Source organism: Cnephaeus nilssonii, assembly GCF_951640355.1.
Source record: "Cnephaeus nilssonii genome assembly, chromosome: Y".
NCBI lineage: Eukaryota > Metazoa > Chordata > Mammalia > Chiroptera > Vespertilionidae > Cnephaeus > Cnephaeus nilssonii.
Window position 1 is genome coordinate 376995 of NC_137096.1, and position 23487 is coordinate 400481.

Consider the following 23487-nt stretch of genomic DNA (forward strand, 5'->3'; position numbering starts at 1 on the left):
GTCGGTGTCACAAGTAAAGCAGAGGGATTCACCGTCCGCAGGAGGGCGTGGGCCGGTTAAATATGAGAATGCGAGGGCACGTCATACGAGGGGCCGGAGCTCCGAGGGTTTTGGTACCTGAGGGGGTCCTGGAACCCATCGCTCATGGACACGGGGGGACCGTGTACAGACGGAGGTGCGCACGCCACATGCTCACAGAGACACAGGCAGCACGCACACTCACCTGCACACTCAGAGACACAGCTGCACACACAGAGACACAGCTGCACACTCAGAGACACAGCTGCACACACAGAGACATCTACACAGAGAGACACACCTACACACACAGAGACACATCTACATACAGACACACCTATACACACAGACACAACTGCACACACACACCTACACACCTGCACACAGACACACACCCCACCTGCAGACACACAGACCAACTCACCTGCACAGACACACACACACACACAGACACGCTCAGTGCCCGCGGCCGGCCACGGGCTGACCCCCGGACGTGAGGACGCGGGCCCTTACCCGGCACAAAGCTGACCCGCGGGGACTGCGCTCGGTCCGGCTGAAAACCCGTCACGTCCTCAATGACCTCCGGGAGGTCGAACACGGTCACCATCAGCCCCGGGTACGCCCGGGCGAGCTCGTGAGCGAGGGTGCCCGTGCAGCCTGCGGGACGGACACGCACGCTCTGTCACCGGACCGACCGGGCCGGCCTGGCCCTTAGGAATCCCACCGGGAGGGGACTCCTAAGTCCGGGCTCTGCAAGACCCATGCTCTAAGCCCGTGGTCAGCAAATGGTGGCCCGCGAGCCACAGGCAGCTCTCGGGCCCCGTGAGTGTGGCTCTTCCACAAAACACCACGGCCTGGGCGAGTCTGTGTTGAAGACGTGGCGTTCGAAGAAGTTTAAGTTTAAAAAAATGTGGCTCTCCAAAGAAATGTCAATCGTTGTGCTGTTGATGTTTGGCTCTGTGGACTCATGAGCTTGCCGACCACTGGTCTAAGCCACCGTCGTGAGCCACGGTGAACACCACGCAAGCCGGCAAGCGACCCGGCGTGCTAGGTGGGGTGGGGCACGGGCGCAGGGGGAAATCCTCAGGGCAGAGCTGGGGGGGGGGGGGGCTTCCCTTCTCCTTTCTGCCGTGGGACGCAGACGCGATGGCCGGTGCCACGGCAGCCGCTCTGGGCCACCAAACAGGGTGTGTGTGGAGGATGGGAAAAATGTAAGGTGGGTGGGGGGGCGTTGGAGAGCTTGGTCCCCAGTCTATGTGGTCAGTTTGGGTCAAATAAACTCATAAAAATGCTCACCCCGCCAAAAAAAAAAAAAAAAAAAAAGGAGCCCTAGCCGGTGTGGCTCAGTGGATAGAGCGTCGGCTTGTGGACTGAAGGGTCCCGGGTTCGATTCTGGCCAAGGGCACATGCCCGGGTTGCGGGCTCGATCCCCAGTAGGGGGCGTGCAGGAGGCAGCCCATCAATGATTCTCTCTCATCACTGATGTTTCTCTCTCTCTCTCCCTCTCCTTTCTTTCCTCTCTGAAATCAATAAAAATATACATATATAAAAAAAACCCCACACTTTCTATGTGTTTTTTTTTTTTTTTTTTAAAAAGAGCCCTAACAGGTTTGGCTCAGTAGATAGAGCGTCGGCCTGCGGACGGAAGGGTCCCGGGTTCGATTCCGGTCAAGGGCATGGACCTTGGTTGCGGGCACATCCCCAGGTGGGGGCGTGCAGGAGGCAGCTGATGGATGTTTCTCTCTCGTCGATGTTTCTAACTCTCTCTCCCTCTCCCTTCCTCTCTGTAAAAAAATCAATAAAATATATATTAAAAAAGAGAGAAATGTAAGGTGGCAGCTCAGGGGTCCTCTTAGGACCCCCATCCCATGACACCCCCCGCCCACACGTCTCTTGCCCTCTGCCCTCTGGCCCCTGCCCTGCGTCAGGCCGGGTCCAGGGTGCAGTGCAGGGCATGTGGGCCCTGCCAGGCCTGATCGGATGGGGACGAGGCCCCATGATGCTGCCCCCCAATTGGCAGCCAGCAGAAAGGGCCCCCTGACCTCTCGCACCCACCCCGGGGCAAACTGGGTCCTCCGGGGGGTTTGGAGTGATCGGACCATTTTGGGAGTCTTACGGGCGGGTCCGGGGGCCGTGATTTAAGACAAGAGGGAAGCCCAGCCAAACCCGGAGGTCAGGGTTCGATTCCTGGTCAAGGGCACACGCCCGGGTTTGCAGGCTCGATCCCCAGCGTGCAGGAGGCAGCCGGTCCGTGATTCTCTCTCCTCATGGATGTTTCTCTCTCTCTCTCCCTCTCCCTTCCTCTCTGAGATCAATAAAAACAGATTTAAAACCAACACGAAAGGAAGGAAACGAAGCCCGGGGCGCGAGCCGCTGGCCGCGGGTTCCGGGTCCGGGTCCGGGCGGGGCGCACGCACCTCCCAGGTCGCAGGCCGAGGTGAACCGGGACAGGTCAAAGGCCGTGGCCACGTGGCGGGCGGTCAGCTTGCCGAGGCTGTGCATGGCCCGCAGGAACTGCAGCTTCCGGTCCTGGTTCTGGTAGAAGCAGTCCTGGACCGGGGTGGGGGTGGGGGGGAGCGGGTCTCAGCCGGTGCTGTGCGGGGGTGGGGGCGCGCAGAGGGGGGTGTGGGCGTGGGCGCACAGGCACAGGGGCGCATGGCGGGCGGGGGTGTGGGCCGGGGGCGCACAGAAGGGGGAGGCGGGGGGATGGGCACAGGCGGGTGGGGGTGTGGGCCGGGGGCGCACAGGAGGGGGGATGGGCACAGGGGCGCAGGGAAAACCCTTCGGGCGGAGATGTGGGGCAGTCTCCTTCCCTCCTCCCTTCTGCTGCGGGGACGCAGGCACCCCACCCGGCCTGTCCCCGATGTCCCCGGAGCGGAGGAGCGAGGGGCTTGGGGGCTGGAGGGGGGGGGGAGCTGGGCTGGGGCAGGGGGGGCTCAGCGTGGCTGTGGGGTCGGGGGTCCCGTGGAGAGGGCAGTGCCCTTCAAATCTGCCTGGTAACGCCCCTGCGTGTCACGGCGGCCTGGGGCGGCGTGTGTGTGTGTGTGGGGGGGGGTGGGGGGGGGGCGGGGCGGGGCGGGGACCAGGCTCTAGGCCCGGCCAGGATGGAGGGACGCCGCCCCCCCCCCCCCCCCCCCCCCACGCACCTCGCCAGCACCTCTGGGGGCTCAGGGCAGCTTTGCGTTTTCATTCTCTGCCTCCCTCCCTCCCTGTCTGTCTGTCTGTCTGTCCCCCCCCGCCCCCCCCCACTCTGGCCCTCGTGGCTGCACGGGCGGGGAGGGGAGGGGGGAGGGGAGGGGGACGCGGGGTACCTGGAACAGGCTGTCCACCGTGCGCCCCTGAGCCCCGGGGTGCGGGCCGGTCCCCTCGCGGACGGCGGCCTCCAGCTCCGTGAAGAAGGGCCACGTGTGCTCGTCGTTGTACACGATGAGGGGGTGCAGGGAGTACTCGCCGTCCGAGGGCAGGTACAGGCCGGCCAGCGCCGTGTTGCTGTACCCTGAGGGGACACGGGGGTCCGGCTGCCGCTCCGGGCTAGGGACGGCGGACCCCCCTCTTTCTACTTCTCAGGCACCATGCACAGCGCGCCCCGCCCCCCCTCAGAGCTCTGTCCGTCCAGCAAACACGTGTTTTCATCCTCCCACCCTACCTCCCTCCATCCACCCATTTCTCATCTGTCATCTATCCACCCACCCATCTCATCTGTCATCCACCCACCCACCCATTCACCCGCCCATTTCTCATCTGTCATCTATCCATCCATCCACCCACCCACCCACCCATCCATCTCATGTCATCTACTATCCATCCATCCATCCATCCACCCACCCACCCATCCATCTCATGTCATCTACTATCCATCCATCTATCCACCCACCCACCCACCCATCCACCCACCCATCCATCCATCCACCCACCCACCCATCCATCCATCATCTGTCATCTACTACCCATCCATCCACCCACCCATCCATCCATCCATCCATCCATCTCATCTGTCATCTACTATCTACCCATCCATCCATCCATCCATCCATCCATCCATTTATCTCATCTGTCATCTACCATCCATCCATCCATCCATCCATTTATTTCATCTGTCATCTACTATGTACCTATCCATCTACCCACCATTTCTACCTACCTATCTATCCATCTCTCCATCCATCCATCTATCCATTTACCTATCTCTTCATCTCTCCATCCATCCATCCATCCATCTGTCATCTACCATCCATCCATCCATTTATTTCATGTCATCTACTATCCATCCATCCATCTGTTCATTTATCTCATCTGTCATCTACTATCCATCCATCCATCCATCCATCCATTTATCTGTCATCTACCATCCATCCATCCATCCATCCATTTATCTCATCTGTCATCTACTATCTATTCATCCCTCCATCCATTTATCTCATCTGTCACTATCCATCTATCCCCCCACTATTTTGACCTACTTATTTATCCATCCATTCACCCATTTATCTACACTTTCAACTATCCATCCATCCTTTCATCTCATCTGTCATCTACTATCTATCCATCCACCCATCCATTTTTTCATGTCATCTACCAACCATCCATCTATCCATCCATTCATTTATCTTATCTGTCATCTACTATGTATCTATCCATCTACCCACTCACTATTTCTACTTACCTACCTATCCATCTCTCTATCCATCCATCTACACCTTTAATTATCCATCCATCCATCCATCCATCCATCCATCCATCCATCCATCCACCTATCTATCCATCCATTTTTCTCATCTGCCATCTACTATCCACCCACCCATTCAACTACCCTTTTAAATCACCTGTCATCTACTATCTATCCATCCATCTACACATTCCACTATCCATCCAACCATCCATCCATCCATCCATCCATCCAGGCATCCACCCACCTATTTATCCACTTTTCCATCCATTATCCATATCTTCTGTCATCTATGTATGTATCATCTATCTGTCTACTTTTATCATCTATGTGTCATCTCTATGTATCATCTCTCTGTTATCTATCTATCTATTTCTTATCTATCTATCTGTCATCGATCCACCCCTCCATGTCATCTGCCTGTCTATCTAAGTAAATAAATGTCCATGTTGTGCACACACATACATCCTATTGGTTCTGTTTCTCTGGAGAACCCTGACTGATACAGCCCCCGTGAGACCAGGGCCCATAAGAAGTCATTCTTCTAACACACGTGTGTGCATGGAAACACACACACACACACACACACACACACACACACACACACACACACCTGTTTCCTGCCTTCCATCCACCCCTGTATCTCACCCGCCAGGAGACAGCCATGTTTCCGAGGGCAGAGCCAGAGCCGGTCGGGTCCTCCCTGCCTTGGCGGGGACGCCACCTTCACGCAGCGACTGGCTCCCGCCTCCTGAGATTCTCGGCAGAACACCCCCCAGTCCCCTCACCTCTCTCCGTCTTCTCCAGCAACCCCAGGGCCGCACATGCGTCCAGCAGCCGTACAGTCCCGCACTCGGAGGCGTCGATTTTCTGGGCGATCTCCGCGGCGCTCAGGGGGGCGTCGTCTTGCAACAAATCAAACACCTTCATCTTGCAAGCGGTGAACAGGGCCTGTCCGTGGGAAACGGGGCAGTCGGACTTGGTGTGTGACCTACCAGGTGTGTTTCCCTTCCACAGACTCCGAAGGGGGAGGTCAAAGCTGTCAAGGTTAGGAAGTCATCAAACCACCCAGTATTCCTACCTATTACCTACCTACCTACCCATCCATCTACACCTTTACTTATCCATCCATCCTCCATCTACCTATCTATCCATCCATCTACCTATTTATCCATCCACCCATCCATCCATCCATCCATCCATCCACCCTCCATCCACCTATCCATCCATCCATCCATCTACACCTTTACTTATCCATCCATCCTCCATCTACCTATCTGTCCATCTACCTATTTATCCATCTATCCATCTATCCACCCTCCATCCACCTATCTATCCATCCATCCATCCATCTACACCGTTACTTATCCATCCATCCTCCATCTACCTATCTATCCAACCACCTACCTATTTATCCAGCCATCCACCTATCCATCCATCCATCCTCCATCCACCTATCTATCCATCCATCTACACCTTTACTTATCCAGCCACCCTCCATCTACCTACTTATCCATCCATCTGTCCATCCATCCACCCACCTATCTACACCTTTACTTATCCATCCAGCCTCCATTTACCTACCTATCCGTCCATCCATCCCTCCCTCCCTCCATCCATCTACCTATTTATCCATCCATCCATCCATCCACCTATCTATCCATCCATCCATCTACACTTTTACTTATCCATCCATCCTCCATCTACCTATCTATCCGTCCATCCATCCATCCACCTGTCTATCCATCTACACCTTTGCTTATCCATCCATCCATCCATCCTCCATCTCCCTATCAGTCCATCCATCCATCCATCCATCCACCCATCTACATCTTTACTTATCCATCCATCCACCTATCTATCCATCTACACCTTTACTTACCCATCCATCTTCCATCTAGCTATCTATCTGTCCATTCATCCATCCATCCATCCATCTACATACCCATCCATCCTTCCATCCACCTATCTATCTACACCTTTAATTATCCATCCATCCATCTACTTTTCCATCCATCCATCCATCCCTTTAATTACCCATCCATCCATCCCTTTAATTATCCATCCAACCATCCATCCTCCATCCACCTATCCGTCCATCCATCCATCCATCCATCCATCCCTTTAATTATATATCCATCCATTCATCCTTCATCCACCTATCTATCCATCCATCTACACCTTTAATTATTAATTATCCATCCAGCCCTGACTGGTTTGGCTCAGTGGATAGAGCATCGGCCTGTGGACTGAAAGGTCCCAGGTTCGATTCCGGTCAAGGGCATGTACCTTGGTTCCAGGCACATCCCCAGTAGGAAGTGTGCAGGAGGCAGCTGATCGATGTTTCTCTTTCGTCCTAACTCTCTATCCCTCTCCCTTCCTCTCTGTAAAAATGCAATAAAATATATATTTTTTAAAAAATTATCCATCCATCTATCCATCCTCCATCTACCTATCCATCCATCCATCCATCCATCTACACCTTTAATTATCCATCCATCCATCCATCCATCCATCCATCTACATACCCATCCATCTGTCCATCCATGCACAACTTTAATTATCCTCCTTCCTTCGATCCTCCATCGATCCATCTATCTACCTATCCATCCATCCATCCATCCATCCATCCATCCACCCACCCACCCACCCACTATTTCTACCTACCTACCCATCCATCTCCCTATCTGTCTACACCTTCAACTATCCATTCATCCATCCATCCAATCAGAAAAGAGAGCGTTTAGGCTACAGCTGGTACAAGGTTTGCTCAAGATTAGAGCAAATGAGTGAGCCCGGCTGGTGTGGCTCAGTGACTGAGCATCGACCTATGAACCAGGAGGTCACAGTTTAATTCCATGCCCTGGGGTTGTGGGCTCGATCCCCAGTAAGGGGCGTGGAGGAGGCAGCCGATCCATGCTTCTCTCTCCTCATGGATGTTTCTCTCTTTCTCCCTTCCTCTCTCTCCAAAAATAAATAAATCAATAAAAACATATTTAAAAAGAAAAGAAACGGGGTCTTTGCAGACGGGATGGAGTGAAGGGGGGGAGACAAGGTCTTCCTGGGTCAGGGGTCCCTCCCTCCAAGGACGGGGTCCTTGTCAGACACAGACGAGGAGACGCGGACACAGAGGAGCAGCCACGTGGAGACGGAGGCAGAGGCGGGAGGGACTCGGCCCGGAACCCCTGGAGCCCCAGGCGCTGGGAGAGGCAGGGGAACCCTCCCCGGAACCTCCGGGGGGAGCGTGGCCCCGGGGACTCCCCGTCTCCAGGATCCACAGGAGGAATCTCTGCTGTGAAGCCGCCGGAGTGAGGTCCTGTCACGGCCGCCCCTGGGGGCCCGTGGAGGTACCTTGGACGCCTTGAAGCCGTCCAGGAGTTCCAGGAGGGGCGTCGGGGGCAGGCTGTCCACCATCCTGCTGGGCCCCGAGTTCCTCCGGACCAGAGCCTGAGGCCGGTCGCCGCGCACCCGGGCCCCGCCCCGGCCGGGGCCCTCCACGTCGCTGAGGTCGCTGAGGTTCTCGTGGGTGTCCACGGCGGGGAGGGGGTCCTGCTTGGGCAGCGGCAGGTCCTCGGGGTGCCACGTGAGGTACAGCTGCGCCAGCTTCTTGCAGAAGTGGTTCAGGGGGAAGCCCACGACGTTGAGGAAGTCTCCATGGACGTACTCCACCAGCATCCCGCCCAGGGCCTGGATCCCGTAGCCGCCGGCCTTGTCCCTGAGTGGGGGGGTGGGAGAGGGTAAGACACAGGGCACGAGCCCGGCCGGCCGGATTGGCTCAGTGGTTGAACATCGACCTATGAACCAGGATGTCAGGGTTCGATTGCCGGTCAAGGGCACATGCCGGGGTTGTGGGCTCCATCCCCAGTAGGGGGTGTGCAGGAGGCAGCCGACCCATGATTCTCTCATCATGGATATTTCTATCTCTCTCTCCCTCTCCTGACCTCTCTGAAATCAATAAAAATACACTGAGTGGCCAGATGATGATGATCTCTGAACGCATAATAATCTGGCCACTCAGTGTGTGTGTATATATATATATATATATTAGAGGCCCGGTGCATGAATTTGTGCATGGGTGGGGGTCCGGCCAGCCTGGCCAGGGGGAGGGGACGTGGGCGGTCGGCCGGCCTGCCTGCTGGTCCAACTCCTGGTCGAGGGGACCATTTGCATATTAGCCTTTTATTCTATAGGATCGACGCGGAGCGGCCAGATGATTATGCGTCCAGAGATCATCATCATCTGGCCACTCAGTGTGTATTAAAAAAACAAAACACATATTTAAAAAAATATGTTTAAAAACAAACCCACCCCTAGCCAGTTTGGCTCAGTGGATAGAGCGTCAGCCTGAGGACTGAAGGGTCCCGGGTTCGATTCCGGTCAAGGGCATGTACCTGGGTTGCTGGCTTGATCCCCAGTAGGGGGCGTGCAGGAGGCAGCCGGTCCATGCTTCTCTCTCCTCATGGATGTTTCTATCTCCCTCTCCCTTCCTCTCTGAAATCAATAAAAAAATATTTTAAAAAGCATATATATATATTTTAAATATATTTTATTGATTTTTTTACAGAGAGGAAGGGAGAGGGAGAGAGAGTTAGAAACATCGATGAAAGAGAAACATCGATCAGCTGCCTCCTGCACGCCCCCCACTGGGGATGTGCCCGCAACCAAGGTACATGCCCTTGACCGGGGAATCGAACCCGGGACCCTTCCGTCCGCAGGCCGACGCTCTATCCACTGAGCCACACCGGCCTCGGCCCAAAACATATTTTTAAAACTGTGTTTAAAAACCTAACTCCAAGAAGAGAAGAGGCCGGGGTGTGGGCTCTGTCCCTGAGCCTGAGCCGTGGGGATCGAGCCTGCAACCCAGGCATGTGCCCTTGACCTGAATCGAACCCGCCCGCCGCCAGGCCCCGACACCCCGACCCGGACACTCACATGGGCTCCCCGCTGTGGATGTATTCCCACAGCAGCTCCTCCGACAGCTGCGAGAACTTGACCAGCGTCTCCTCGTAGAACTCCGAGATCTCCATGTCCAGCCGGCTGTCTGCGGGGACGAGACGCCCACCATCGGGACCCGCGTCGCCTCCCTGTCCCCGAGTTCCTGTCGCCGCCTCTGGGGGTACGTCGCCCCAGCGATCGTGCAGTTCGGACGCGGATCATGAAGGTGGAGGGAAAGGGTCAGTGCAGACGAGGGAAAGATTGAAAGAAAATGAGAGGAAACAGCCCGGCCAGTGTGGCTCAGTGGTTGAGCGTCGACATAGGAACCAGGAGGTCAGGGTTCGATTCCCGGTCAAGGGCACAGGCCCGGGTTGTGGGCTGGATCCCCAGTAGGGGGCGTGCAGGAGGCAGCCCGTCCATGATTCTCTCTCCTCATGGATGTTTCGATCTCTCTCCCTTGCTCTCTGAAATCAATAAAAATAAAAATTAAAGCCATAACCGGTGTGGCTCAGTGGATAGAGCGTCGGCCTGCGGACTGAAGGGTCCCGGGTTCGATTCCGGTCAAGGGCATGTACTTTGGTTGCGGGCACATCCCCAGGTGGGGGACATGCAGGAGGCAGCCGATGGATGTTTCTCTCTCATCGAGGTTTCTAACTCTATCCCTCTCCCTTCCTCTCTGTAAAAAATCAAAAAAATATATTAAAAAAAAAAAAAAAAGACACAGAGGAGGAGACAAGGACACAGAGGAGAAGCCACATGGAGATGGATGGAGGCAGAGATGGGAGGGAGGGAGGGAGGCGGCCAGCAGGCCAGGGACGCCTGGAGCCCCAGGCGCTGGGAGAGGCAGGAAGTCTGAGATCCAGGGGTCCTGGGGCCGTGGTGGGGGGACTCTGGGCTCTGGTCACCGAGGGACCCCAGGCCCCGCCGTGAGCCTGGGGGGAGGTGGGGGAGGGGAGTGGGCCGGGTACCTTGGCAGGAGCAGCGGATGATGGTGACGCCGGTGAACACGCTGTGCTCCTTCCCGTTCAACCTGCAAGACACGACCGTGCGGCTCAGTGGGTGGAGCGCCGGCCCTCGGACCGAAAGGGTCCCGGGTTCGGTTCCCAGTCAAGGGCATGGACCTTGGTTGTGGGCACATCCCCAGGTGGGGGGCGTGCAGGAGGCAGCTGATGGATGTTTCTCTCTCATCGATGTTTCTAGCTCTCTGTCCCTCTCCCTTCCTCTCTGTAAAAAATCAATAAAATATATTAAAAAAAAAAAAAAAAAGAGCGTGTACCCGGGGTTGTAGGCTGGATCCCCAGTCTCAGGCCGGGCGCGTGCAGGAGGCAGCCAATCGATGTGTCTCTCTCACATCAATGCTTCTCTCTATCCCCCTCCCTTCCACTCTCTCTCTAAAAAAAAAAAAAAAAAAAAAAAATCAAGCTGGTGTGGCTCAGTGGATAGAGCGTCGGCCTACGGGCTGAAGGGTCCCGGGTTCGATTCCCGGTCAAGGGCACATGCCCGGGTTCTGGGCTCGATCCCCTCCAGAAGGGGGCGTGCAGGAGGCAGCCGGTCCATGATTCTCTCTCATCACGGATGTTTCTCTCCCTCTCTCTCTTTTTCTCCAAAATCAATATAAAAATAAAAAAAATAAAAAGAGAGAGGTGGAAGGGACTGCAGGTGTGGGCTGATGGGTCTTCGAGCGGGAGGGACAACTGTGGGGTGTTGCTTTCTGGACTCAGTGGCCAGTTAGCGGGGAGCACGGGGACCCCAACATCAGGGGATGTGGTGGCCATGCAGGGAGGGCCCAGACGGGGTAGCCCACAGCTGGCTACTTCTTTTTTTTTTAAATATATATATATTTTTTACTGATTTCAAAGAAGGGAGAGAGAGAGAGAGAAACCTCCATGATGAGAGAGAATCATGGATCGGCTGCCTCCTGCACGCCCCCTCCTGGGGATGGAGCCTGCAACCCGGGCATGTGCCCTTGACCGGGAATCGAACCCGGACCCTTCAGTCTGCAGGCTGACGCTCTATCCACTGAGCCACACCAGCTAGGGCTCATCATTGATGTTTCTATCTCTCTTTTTTTATTTAAATCAATAAAAATAATAAAGAAAAAAAAATTTCAGAATATAAGTAACCCTGCTCTTTGCAGATTTTTAATACTTCTTATAACTTTTGTGATATTATACTTATGTTAGTACAGTTTTGGTAATAGTATTATACTTAAAATCTTTTTTTCTTGAAATATTAATGTTAATTGCATTAACATTTTTATAGTTAAGATCTTTCTTTCTCAAAATATTAATTTTTATTGCATGTAATATTATAATTAAAATCGTTTTTTTCTTGAAATATTGTTTACTGCATTAATATTTATACTTAAAATGGTTTTTCATAAAATATTAATGCTTATTGCACGTAACATTAGTAGACTTAAAACCGTTTTTCTTGAAATATTAATGTTTATTGCATTAACATTATTAGACTTAAAACCGTTTCTCTTGAAATATTAATGTTTATTGCATTAACATTATTCGACTTAAAACCGTTTTTCTTGAAATATTAATGTTTCTTGCATTAACATTATTAGACTTAAAATCGTTTTCCTTAAATTATTAATGTTTATTGCATGGGGAAAAAAAACAAGCCCTAGCTGGTGTGGCTCAGTGGATAGAGCGTCAGCCTGCGGACTGAAGGGTCCCGGGTTCGATTCCCAGTCAAGGGCACAGTCCCGGGTTGTGGGCTCCATCCCCAGTAGGGGGCGTGCAGGAGGCGGCCGGTCCGTGATTCTCTCTCCTCATGGATGTTTCTATCTCTCTCTCCCTCTCTCTTCCTCTCTGAAATCAATAAATATATATTTAAAACCAAAATGAATTTAAATATAAATAAAAAAATAATAAAAATGGTAAAAGAGACTAAAAAAAAAAGAGAGAGAGAGACAGGTGCAGGGGACATGGGTGTGGGGTCACTGGTCCCCGTTAGCAGGAAGCACATGGACCCCAACATCAGCAGGGTGGGGGGCCGTGCAGGAGGGACCCAGATTGTGGGGGGGCCGCCCTGAGCGGGCTATTCCTTTTCTTTTCTTTTTAAATGTATTTTATTGATTTTTTGCAGAGAAGAAGGGAGAGGGAGAGAGAGTTAGAAACATCAATGAGAGAGAAACATCCATCAGCTGCCTCCTGCACGCCCCCCACTGGGGATGTGCCCGCAACCGAGGTACATGCCCTTGACCGGGAATCGAACCCGGGACCCTTCCGTCCGCAGGCTGACGCTCTATCCACTGAGCCACACCGGCTGGGGGTGGAGCTGGCTGTTTCTGAGCCTCCGTCTATTTGCTTTCCTGGGATCTGAGCTGGGCTGTGGAAGTCGGTCAGGGGGAGGGAGGAAGGAGGGACCGGAGGTCAAGGTCACGGACAAGGGACCCCGGCTCCAGATCCATGTGCGTGGAAGGAACACAGCTCAGCTCACGGGCGCTGGGTCCACCCTCCGAGGGATCCCGCAAGGACCCCCCAGCCCCTCCCCGCCTCCCTGGCTCCGTGGGAGGCGGCTGGTCCCCGGGAGGCGGTTGCCATGGCGCCCACCTGGACAGCATGCGGTAGGCGTCCTGCTTGTCCACCGGCTTCTCCAGGATCAGCCCCTGCAGCGTCTGCACGGGAAACCGGGTCAGACGGGCGTGTCCCCCTTCCCCCCCCACCCCCACCCTCTGTCCCCCGGCCCCCCGGCTGGGCCTGTGAAGGCTGCCCTGTCCCCTTGATACATTTTTCTTTTAAAATTCAAGGTGGCCCTGACCGGTGTGGCTCAGTGGATAGAGCGTCGGCCTGCGGACTCAAGGGTCCCGGGTTCGATTCCGGTCAAGGGCATGGACCTTGGTTGCAGGCACATCCCCAGTGGGGGGCGTGCAGGAGGCAGCTGATCGATGTTTCTCTCTCATCGATGTTTCTAACTCTCTATCCCTCTCCCTTCCTCTCTGTAAAAAAGCAATAAAATATATTTAAAAAAAAAAAATTCAAGGTGGCTCCGGGGTGGAGCGTCGACCTGTGAACCAGGAGGTCGCGGTTCGACTCCCGGTCAAGGGCACATGCCCGGGTTGCAGGCTCCATCCCTGGCAGGGAAACAACCAATGGATGTTTCTCTCTTCTGCCTCCCCCCACTCTCCCTGAAAATCAACGGAGCCCTGGCCGGTGTGGCTCAGTGGATAGAGCATCGGCCTGCGGACCAAAGGGTCCCGGGTTCGATTCCCGCTCAAGGGCATGTACCTTGGTTGCAGGCTCCTCCCTGGCCCGGGTCCTGGTCGGGGCGCGTGCAGGAGGCAACCCATCGATGTGTCTCTCTCACATCGATGTTTCTCTCTGTATTTCCCTGTCTCTTCCTCTCTCTCTAAAACTCAATGGGGGAAAAAATAATAAAATAAAATAAAACAAAATAAAATAAAGTAAAATAAAATAAATAATAAAATAAAATAAATAGCCCTGACTGGTGTGGCTCAGTGGATAGAGCGTTGGCCTGCGGACTGAAGGATCCCGGGTTCGATTCCAGTCAAGGGCATGTACCTTGGTTGCGGGCACATCCCCAGTGGGGGGCGTGCAGGAGGCAGCTGGTCGATGTTTCTGACTCTATCCCTCTCCCATCTTCTCTGTAAAAAATCAATAAAATATATTTTAAAAATAATAATGATGATAAATAAAATAACATAAATAAATAAATAAAATAAAATAATTAAAATATAATAAAATAATAAAATAAAATAAAAATCAATGGCAAAATATGCCCGGGTGAGGATTAACAAAAAAATAAATAAAGTAAAATTCAAGGTGAGCCCGGCCGAGGTGGCTCAGTGGTTGAGCATCAACCCATGAACCAGGAGGTCACGGGTTCGATTCCCGGTCAAGGGCACCTGCCCGGATTGTGGGCTCCATCCCCAGTGGGGGGCGTGCAGGAGGCAGCCGGTCCGTGATTCTCTCTCCTCATGGATGTTTCTCTCTCTCCTCTCTCTTCCTTTCCCTGCCACTCGGTCTAAAAAATATCCTTGGGTGAGGATTAACAAAAAAAAAAAAAAAGAGGGAAATTTGGGCACCGGCTCCCACTGAGGGAGAAGCCACGTGAAGACGGAGCTGGAGATTGGGACGGTGTGATGGGGTCGGGGCCGGGGCCGGGAGCCGGGAGGAAGGCCGGGGACAGGTGCCCCTGAGGGCCGCCCACACCCGCCCGGGTGACCCGGGACGTGAGCACCCACGGAGGGCGGCCAGGAACGGGACTCACCACGATGGTGTCGGCTCCGATGACGATGTCGGGGGCCCGGAGGTCTTTCTGTATGAAACACAAATTTAATTTTATGTTTATTATTTTTTATTCCTCCCCCGAGGATATTCGTCCACTGATTTCTGGAAACAGTGGGAGAGAGAGGGAGAGCCAGAGAGAAACATCGATGTGAGAGACACCCATCGATGGGTGGCCTCCTGCACCTGCCCCAACCAGGGCTCAGGCCAGGGAGGAGCCCACAACCCGGGCATGTGCCCTTCACCGGAATCGAACCCAGGACCCTTCGGTCCACAGGCCCACGCTCTATCCACTGAGCCACACCAGCCAGGACAGGGCCATTAATTCTTTGATAAGCCCTAGTACGTAAGTGTTATGGGAATGTAGTAGTTTACTACACGGCAACACTTAGCAATAAATAAACTGCATTAATGGCATACTATAGAGGGCATCCATTTTTTTTTTTGGTAAAAATATGTTTTTATTGATTGTAGAGAGAGAGGAAATTAGAGAGAGAGAGTGAGAGAGAAATATCAATCATTGAGCCCTAGCCGGTGTGGCTCAATGGATAGAGCATCGACCTGTGTACCAAAGGGTCCCGGGTTCGATTCTTGGTCAAGGGCACAGGCCCGGGTTGTGGGCTCGATCCCCAGTAGGGGGGCGTGCAGGAGGCAGCCGATGAATGATCCTCTCCCATCATGGATGTTTCTATCTCTCTCTCCCGCTCCCTTCCTCTCTGTAAAAAAAAAAAAAAAAATCAATAAGAACATATTTTTTTAAAATAATAATCATAACAAATAAAATAGAGCCTGAATCCTCCTCCCCCTGCTCCCCGCCTTAACCAGAGACCCCGAGGCGGCCGACACAGAGCCCGCTCTTGCCTGGTGCATCCTCTGGGCCACGTCCAGGGCCTTCTGCTTGGCCGTCTCCATGGCGTAGGCGTACGGGGCGGGGAACGAGGCTTTGTTCAGCTTCTCCTTAAACCGGGAGGGCACCACCTCGAACCTCAGACCCTGCAAGCGGAGAAGAGGGGGGGGATGGGTGTGGCTCAGTGGATAGAGCGTCGGCCTGCGGACTGAAGGGTCCCGGGTTCGATTCCGGTCAAGGGCATGGACCTCGGTTGCGGGCACATCCCCAGTGGGGGGCGTGCAGGAGGCAGCTCATGGATGTTTCTAACTCTATCCCTCTCCCTTCCTCTCTGTAAAAAAAATCAATAAAATATATTTTTAAAAAAACTCAATCCCTAACTGGTGTGGCTCCGTGGATAGAGCATTGGCCTGCGGACTGAAGGGTTCCGGGTTCGATTCTGATCAAGGGCACATGCCCGGGTTGCGGGCACATCCCCAGTGGGGGGCGTGCAGGAGGCAGCCGATCAATGATTCTCTCTCATCATGGATGTTTCTATCTTCCTCTCTCTCTCCCTTCCTCTCTGAAATCAATAAAAAATGTTTATAAATAAATAAATTAATTAAAAAATAAAAATAAAAAACACACACATATTTAAAAAAAATATGTTTAAAAACATAAACCCAGCCCTAACCGGTGTGTCTCAGTGGATAGAGCGTCGGCCTGCGGACGGAAGGGTCCCGGGTTCGATTCCCGGTCAAGGGCATGGACCTTGGTTGCGGGCACATCCCCAGTGGGGGGCGTGCAGGAGGCAGCTGATGGATGTTTCTCTCTCATCGATGGTTCTAACTCTCTCTCCCTCTCCCTTCCTCTCTGTCAAAAATCAATAAAATGTAATTTTAAAAGAAAAGGGGGCATGGGGGGGGGGGCGTTGAGGAATGCAAGGGCGAGGGGACAGAGGGGCCTTTCTCACGCCCGGCCTCCCTTCCTCATCAATGAACTTGAACTTGCAGCCACGGCCCACTCCGGGCCGGGCGGGGCCACTGACCTGGACGGGAGACCTCTGTCCCGGTCAGTCACACAGAAGCCACGGGGGTGGTATTGACGCAGCTGCTGCTCGCCCTGGTGATCGGGGGTCAAAGGGCTCCCCGAGAGTCCCCAAGGCCGGGGCCTCACCCCCACAGGGGCCAAGCGACTGGAAATACTCTTCCCGAAAGAAATAAAATGAGATCAAATAAAATGAGATAAAAAAAATTTAAAAATAAGATAAGATAAAATAAATAAAATGAGATAAAATAAAATAAGAAAATAACATAAATAAAATGAGAAAGATAAAAGAAAATAATCAAATAAATAAAAATAAAACAAAAAAAGCTGTATGAGCCCTCGCCGGTTTGGCTCAGTGGATAGAGCGTGGGCCTGTGGACTGAGGGGTCCCGGGTTCGATTCTGGTCAAGGGCACAGGCCCGGGTTTCAGGCTCGATCCCCAGTAGGGGGCGTGCAGGAGGCAGCCGATCCATGATTCTCTCTCCTTATTCACGTTTCTATCTCTCTCCCTCTCCCTTTCCCTCTGAAATCAATAAAATAAATAAAAAATAAAATAAAAAAATTTAAAAGCAATAATATAAGGTAAAATAAAAACAATAAAATAAAATAATAAAATAAGGGGTCCATGGCGGAAATGGGGGACATATGTAATACGTTCAACAATAAAGATTAACTTAGAAAAATAAAATAAATAAATAAAATTAAATTTTTTAAAAAGCTGTGTGCAGGGAAAATATGTCTTTTATTTTTTTTAAAAAAATGTATTTTTATTGATTTCAGAGAGGAAGGGAGAGGGAGAGAGAGAAACATCCATGAGGAGAGAGAATCATGGACCGGCTGCCTCCTGCACGCCCCCTACTGGGGATCGAGCCTGCAACCCATATGACTTTTCTATTTATTTTTTAAAATATATTTTATTGATTTTTTCACGGAGAGGAAGGGAGAGGGAGAGAGAGAAACATCGATGAGAGAGAAACATCGATCAGCTGCCTCCTGCACGCCCCCTACTGGGGATGTGCCCGCAACCAAGGTACATGCCCTTGACCGGAATCGAACCCGGGACCCTTCAGTCTGCAGGCTGACGCTCTATCCACTGAGCCACACCGGCCAGGACCATGTCTTTTTTTAATGTTGCCCCCGAACAAGGCGGTCCCTGCAGGCGGCAGGCCCTGTAGGGAGCAGGGACCGTGGCCTTTGACCCCAGAGGGTAAATAAACTCGCCGTCCCCCTGGCTGAGCGCCTGCCTGGCTTCATGCCTCCAGCTCCCTCGCCAGCTGCAGGGCACTGACCCGGCTGGGCCAAATAAAATAAGATAAAATAAAATAAGATAAAATAAAAGAAATAAAATGAGATCAAATAAAATAAGATAAAATAATAAGATAAAATAAAAGAAATAAAGTGAGATAAAATAAAAGATAAAAAAATAAAATAAAATGAGACTAAACAAAATAAGATAAAGTAAAATAATAAGATAAAATAAAGTAATAAAATAATAAAGTAATAAAGAAAATGAGATAAAATAAAGATAAAATATAAAAATAAAATAAGATAAAGTAATAAAATAAATAAAATAAAATAAAATAAAACAGCTGTGTGAGCCCTGGCCAGTGTGGCTCAGTGGATAGAGCCGGTGATTGGCCAGCCGACCACCGGGCCTGGCCCGGGACCATGGAGACCCCTGCACCCCCAAACCCCACAGACCTGGACCCCCGAGGCCAGCACTGGCCTGCACCCCCCGCTCACTGCAGCCCTGGCCTCGGGGACTCAGCGTGAAGATAGGCCCTCACCCCCCCCCCCCCCGTCCAGGACACCTCCACCCGCAACCCCCACCCCGTCACCAGGCCGAGACCTTGTCCCTGTTTCCCGTCAACCGGCTTCGGGGTCACGGGGCCCCCCTCCTGGGCACTGGGTCCTCCGGTCATTGAACCCCTGGTCACGGGGTCCCCTGCTAATGGGGCCCCGTGGTCACTGAACCCCCTGGTCACGGGGTCCCCTGGTCACTGGGTCCCCTGGTCACTGAGACCCCTGGTCATGGGGTTCCCTAGTCACTGGGCCCCCTGCTAATGGGGTTCCCTGTTCACAGGGTCCGCTGGTCACTGGGTGGCTCGGTCAACAGGCTCCCTGGTCACTGCGGCCCAGACAGAGACCTCTGAACCCACTCGGCCATCACCAGACCCAGGGTCACGGGTCCCCTGCTAACGGGGTCCCCTGGTCCCCCTGCTAATGGGGTCCCTGGTCCCTGGGCACCGTGGTCACGGGGTCCCCTGGTCACGGGGTCCCCTGGTCCCTGGGAACCCTGGTTACTGGGCCCCCTGATCACGGGGTCCCCTGGTCCCTGGGTCCCCTGGTCACTGGGCTCCCTGCTAATGGGGTCCCCTGATCACGGGGTCCCCTGGTCCCTGGGTCCTCTGGTCACTGGGCTCCCTGCTAATGGGGTCCCCTGATCACGGGGTCCCCTGGTCCCTGGGTCCCCTGGTCACTGGGCTCCCTGCTAACGGGGTCCCCTGGTCCCTGGGTCCCCTGGTCCCTGAGTCCCCTGGTCACTGGGTCCCCTGGTCCCTGAGTCCCCTGGTCACGGGGTCCCCTGGTCCCTGGGTCCCCTGGTCATTGGGCCCCCTGGTCACTGGGCCCCCTGGTCTCTGGGTCCCCTGGTCCCTGGGTCCCCTGGTCCCTGAGTCCCCTGGTCACGGGGTCCCCTGGTCCCTGGGTCCCCTGGTCATTGGGCCCCCTGGTCACTGGGCCCCCTGGTCTCTGGGTCCCCTGGTCCCTGGGCTCCCTGGTCATTGGGCCCCCTGGTCACTGGGCCCCCTGGTCTCTGGGTCCCCTGGTCACTGGGTCCCCTGGTCATTGGGCCCCCTGGTCACTGGGCCCCCTGGTCTCTGGGTCCCCTGGTCCCTGGGTCCCCTGGTCATTGGGCCCCCTGGTCACTGGGTCCCCTGGTCCCTGAGTCCCCTGGTCCCTGGGTCCCCTGGTCCCTGAGTCCCCTGGTCACTGGGTCCCCTGGTCACGGGGTCCCCTGGTCCCTGAGTCCCCTGGTCCCTGGGTCCCCCGGTCCCTGGGTCCCCTGGTCCCTGGGTCCCCTGGTCATTGGGCCCCCTGGTCACTGGGCCCCCTGGTCTCTGGGTCCCCTGGTCACTGGGTCCCCTGGTCATTGGGCCCCCTGGTCACTGGGCCCCCTGGTCTCTGGGTCCCCTGGTCCCTGGGTCCCCTGGTCATTGGGCCCCCTGGTCACTGGGTCCCCTGGTCCCTGAGTCCCCTGGTCCCTGGGTCCCCTGGTCCCTGGGTCCCCTGGTCACTGGGTCCCCTGGTCACGGGGTCCCCTGGTCCCTGAGTCCCCTGGTCCCTGGGTCCCCCGGTCCCTGGGTCCCCTGGTCCCTGGGTCCCCTGGTCCCTGGGTCCCCTGGTCACGGGGTCCCCTGGTCCCTGGGTCCCCTGGTCACGGGGTCCCCTGGTCCCTGGGTCCCCTGGTCACGGGGTCCCCTGGTCTCTGGGTTCCCTGGTCACGGGGTCCCCTGGTCACTGGGCCCCCTGGTCCCTGGGTCCCCTGGTCACGGGGTCCCCTGGTCCCTGGGTCCCCCTCCCCGCTCCCGGCCCCCAGCCCGGAGGGTCCCCGCGCTCACCGCGTTGCTGAGGATCTCCTGGCGGCGCGGGGAGGCGCTGGCCAGCACCACGCGCTTGTGCCGCAGCTTCCGGATCACCGGGTAGAGGACCATGGCGCCCGGACCCCCGCGCCCCGAGCCCGGCCCTTCCCGCGGCCCGACCGGCCCCGGCTCCGCAGCCCCGGACGCCACTGTCCCCCTCAGGACGCCGCCCGGGACCGCCGGCGCGCGGCGCTTTTAAGACGGCCCCGCCCACCTGAGGCACGTACGCCAGGCCCCGCCCCTACGTAACGCCGCTCTGGACGCGGCCACGCCCACACCACCGAGGCCCCGCCCCTACGTAAACCCGTTCCATGCCTGCCCCGCGGCGCTTTGAAGACGGCCCCGCCCACCCGAGGCACGTACGCCAGGCCCCGCCCCTACGTAGCCCCGCTCTGGACGCTGCCCCGCCCACACCACCGAGGCCCCGCCCCCACTGCACACAGCGTCTGGGCAGGCCCCGCCCACCAGAGGCACGTAGACAAGGCCCCGCCCACATCCCCTCCCCACGTAAACCCCGCTCGAAACGCGGCCCCGCCCACACCGCTTGAACGCCTGGGGCACGACGTTTGAGCTAGCCCCGCCCACCGGAGGCACGTACACAAGGCCCCGCCCACACCCCGTCCCTCCGCCAACCTGGGCCCGAACGCGCCCAAGCCCCGCCCCTACAGGCCCCGCCCACCGCACGCAGGCCAACAAAGCCCCGCCCATGTCCTCCGGAACCACGCCCCCTGCTCCAAATAGGGACCGTCCTGGGCCCCGCCCCTAAAGAGGCCCCGCCCTCCTAAGCTCCGCCCACACCCTCCCGCATCAGCCCCACCCACCACCCCTTGCCCCGCCCCCGCGGGGCTGCTCGGACGGAAGCTGGTCGCCCCCAATCTCCCCATCTTCACGTCACGGGGTCCCTGTGGGCCATGAGTCGGGGCGCAGAGGTGTGGGGTCCTGCAGGCCCGATGGGGGCACGGAAATGGGGGGATCCCTAAGGGCTCGGTGGGGCGCCGAGATGGGGGTCATCGCGGTCGCGGTGGAGCGCGGAGTTGGGGGTCCCCGCGGGCGCGATGGGAGCGCGGATTTGGGGGGTCCCTAAGGGCTCAGTGGGGACCTGGAGTGGGGGTCCTTGAGGGCTCGGTGGGCGCGGTAGGGGGCGTGGAGTTGGGGGTCCCTGAGGGCGCAGAGATGGGGGTCCTCGTGGCTCATGGGAGGGTCCCCGCGGGCACGGTGGGGGCCTGGAAATGGGGGTCCCTGAGGGCGCGGTGGAGGCCTGGAGATGGGGTCCCTGCGGGCGAGGTGGGGGCGCGGAGATGGGGTCCCTAACAGCGCGGAGATGGGGGTCCCTGAGGGCGCGGTGGAGGCCTGGAGATGGGGTCCCTGCGGGCGAGGTGGGGGCGCGGAGATGGGGGTCCCTGAGGGCGCGGTGGGGAGCAGAGATGGGGGTCCCCGAGGGCGCGGTGGGGGCGTGGAGATGGGGGTCCCTGAGGGCGCGGAGATGGGGGTCCCCGTGGGCACGGAGATGGGGGTCCCCGTGGGCGCGGAGATGGGGGTCCCCGTGGGCGCGTAGTAGGGGTCTCATGAGGGCGCGGTGGGGGCGCAGAGATGGGGGTCCCTGAGGGCGCGGTGGGGCGCAGAGATGGGGGTCCCTGAGGGCGCGGTGGGGAGCAGAGATGGGGGTCCCTGAGGGCGCGGTGGGGCGCAGAGATGGGGGTCCCTGAGGGCGCGGTGGGGAGCAGAGATGGGGGTCCCTGAGGGCGCGGTGGGGAGCAGAGATGGGGGTCCCTGAGGGCGCGGTGGGGGCGCGGAGATGGGGGGTCCCTGAGGGCGCGGTGGGGGTGCGGAGATGGGGGTCCCTGAGAGCGCGGTGGGGAGCAGAGATGGGGGTCCCTGAGAGCGCGGTGGGGAGCAGAGATGGGGGTCCCTGAGGGCACGGTGGGGAGCAGAGATGGGGGTCCCTGAGGGCGCGGTGGGGGCGCGGAGATGGGGGGTCCCTGAGGGCGCGGTGGGGGTGCGGAGATGGGGGTCCCTGAGGGCGCGGTGGGGGTGTGGAAATGGGGGTCCCTGAGAGCGCGGTGGGGAGCAGAGATGGGGGTCCCTGAGGGCGCGGTGGGGAGCAGAGATGGGGGTCCCTGAGGGCGCGGTGGGGCGCAGAGATGGGGTCCCTGAGGGCGCGGTGGGGGCGCAGAGACGGGGGGTCCCTGAGGGCGCGGTGGGGGCGCAGAGACGGGGGGTCCCTGATGGCGTGGGGGTGGGGGCGGAGATGGGGTCCCCTGAGGGCGCGGAGTAGGGGCCCCAGGGGGGCGCGGTGGCGGGCGGGACATGGGAGGGAGCGTTCCTATAGGTGGGTGGATGGGGAGGTGATGGGGGGGGAGTCGGGCCGGAACCGCTCTGCTGACCTCGGGGGCTGATCGCTCCGTGGGGGGCCGGGGGGGTGGGGTGTGGGGGCCGCCGGGTGATTGGCAGGAGCTGCAGCCCTGGTTTCTGTCCACTAGATGGCAGCACCTTCCCGCCAAGGGTGACCGGGAAGAGTGTCTGCAGACATTGTCCCCGGATCCTGGGACGGAACCACCTTCATTTGGGAGCCTCGTTTATAGATAATCGATAGGTGATCGATAGATAGATAGATGATAGATAGATAGATAGATAGATAGATAGATGATAGATAGATAGATAGATAGATAGATAGATAGATAGATGATAGATAGATAGATAGATAGATAGATAGATGATAGATATGGATGATAGATAGATAGATAGATAGATAGATAGATAGATAGATGATAGATAGATAGATAGATAGATAGATAGATAGATAGATGATAGATAGATAGATAGATAGATAGATAGAGATAGATAGATGATACATAGATGAGATAGATAGATGATAGATGGTAGATAGATAAATATAGATAGAATGATATAAATAGATAATAGATGATAGATAGATAATAGAGGTAGATAGATGATAGAGGTAGATAGATGATGTAGATAGATAGATGGATAGATAGATAGATGGCGGATAGATATAGATAGATGACAGGTAGAGATAGACAGAGAGACAGATAGATGATAGATAGATGATATAGATAGATGGATAGATAGATG

At 55.9% G+C, this 23487-nt stretch overlaps 1 protein-coding gene across 1 annotated transcript in view; it reads right to left on the reverse strand.

The window, feature by feature from the left end:
- The window catches only part of ASMTL (acetylserotonin O-methyltransferase like), a 28233-nt gene extending 7652 nt beyond the window's left edge, over positions 1 to 20581 (reverse strand). The window contains exons 1-11 of the mRNA XM_079766206.1: positions 20374 to 20581; positions 15742 to 15873; positions 14864 to 14911; positions 13186 to 13250; positions 10588 to 10649; positions 9617 to 9725; positions 8036 to 8399; positions 5473 to 5635; positions 3330 to 3514; positions 2436 to 2568; positions 532 to 675 (exon numbers count right to left, since the gene is read on the reverse strand). Of these exons, the coding sequence (XP_079622332.1) occupies positions 532 to 675; positions 2436 to 2568; positions 3330 to 3514; positions 5473 to 5635; positions 8036 to 8399; positions 9617 to 9725; positions 10588 to 10649; positions 13186 to 13250; positions 14864 to 14911; positions 15742 to 15873; positions 20374 to 20466 (1498 nt within the window). The 5' untranslated portion in view covers positions 20467 to 20581. The remainder of the gene's footprint in view (positions 1 to 531; positions 676 to 2435; positions 2569 to 3329; positions 3515 to 5472; positions 5636 to 8035; positions 8400 to 9616; positions 9726 to 10587; positions 10650 to 13185; positions 13251 to 14863; positions 14912 to 15741; positions 15874 to 20373) is intronic.
- Between the last annotated feature and the right edge of the window lie 2906 nt (positions 20582 to 23487).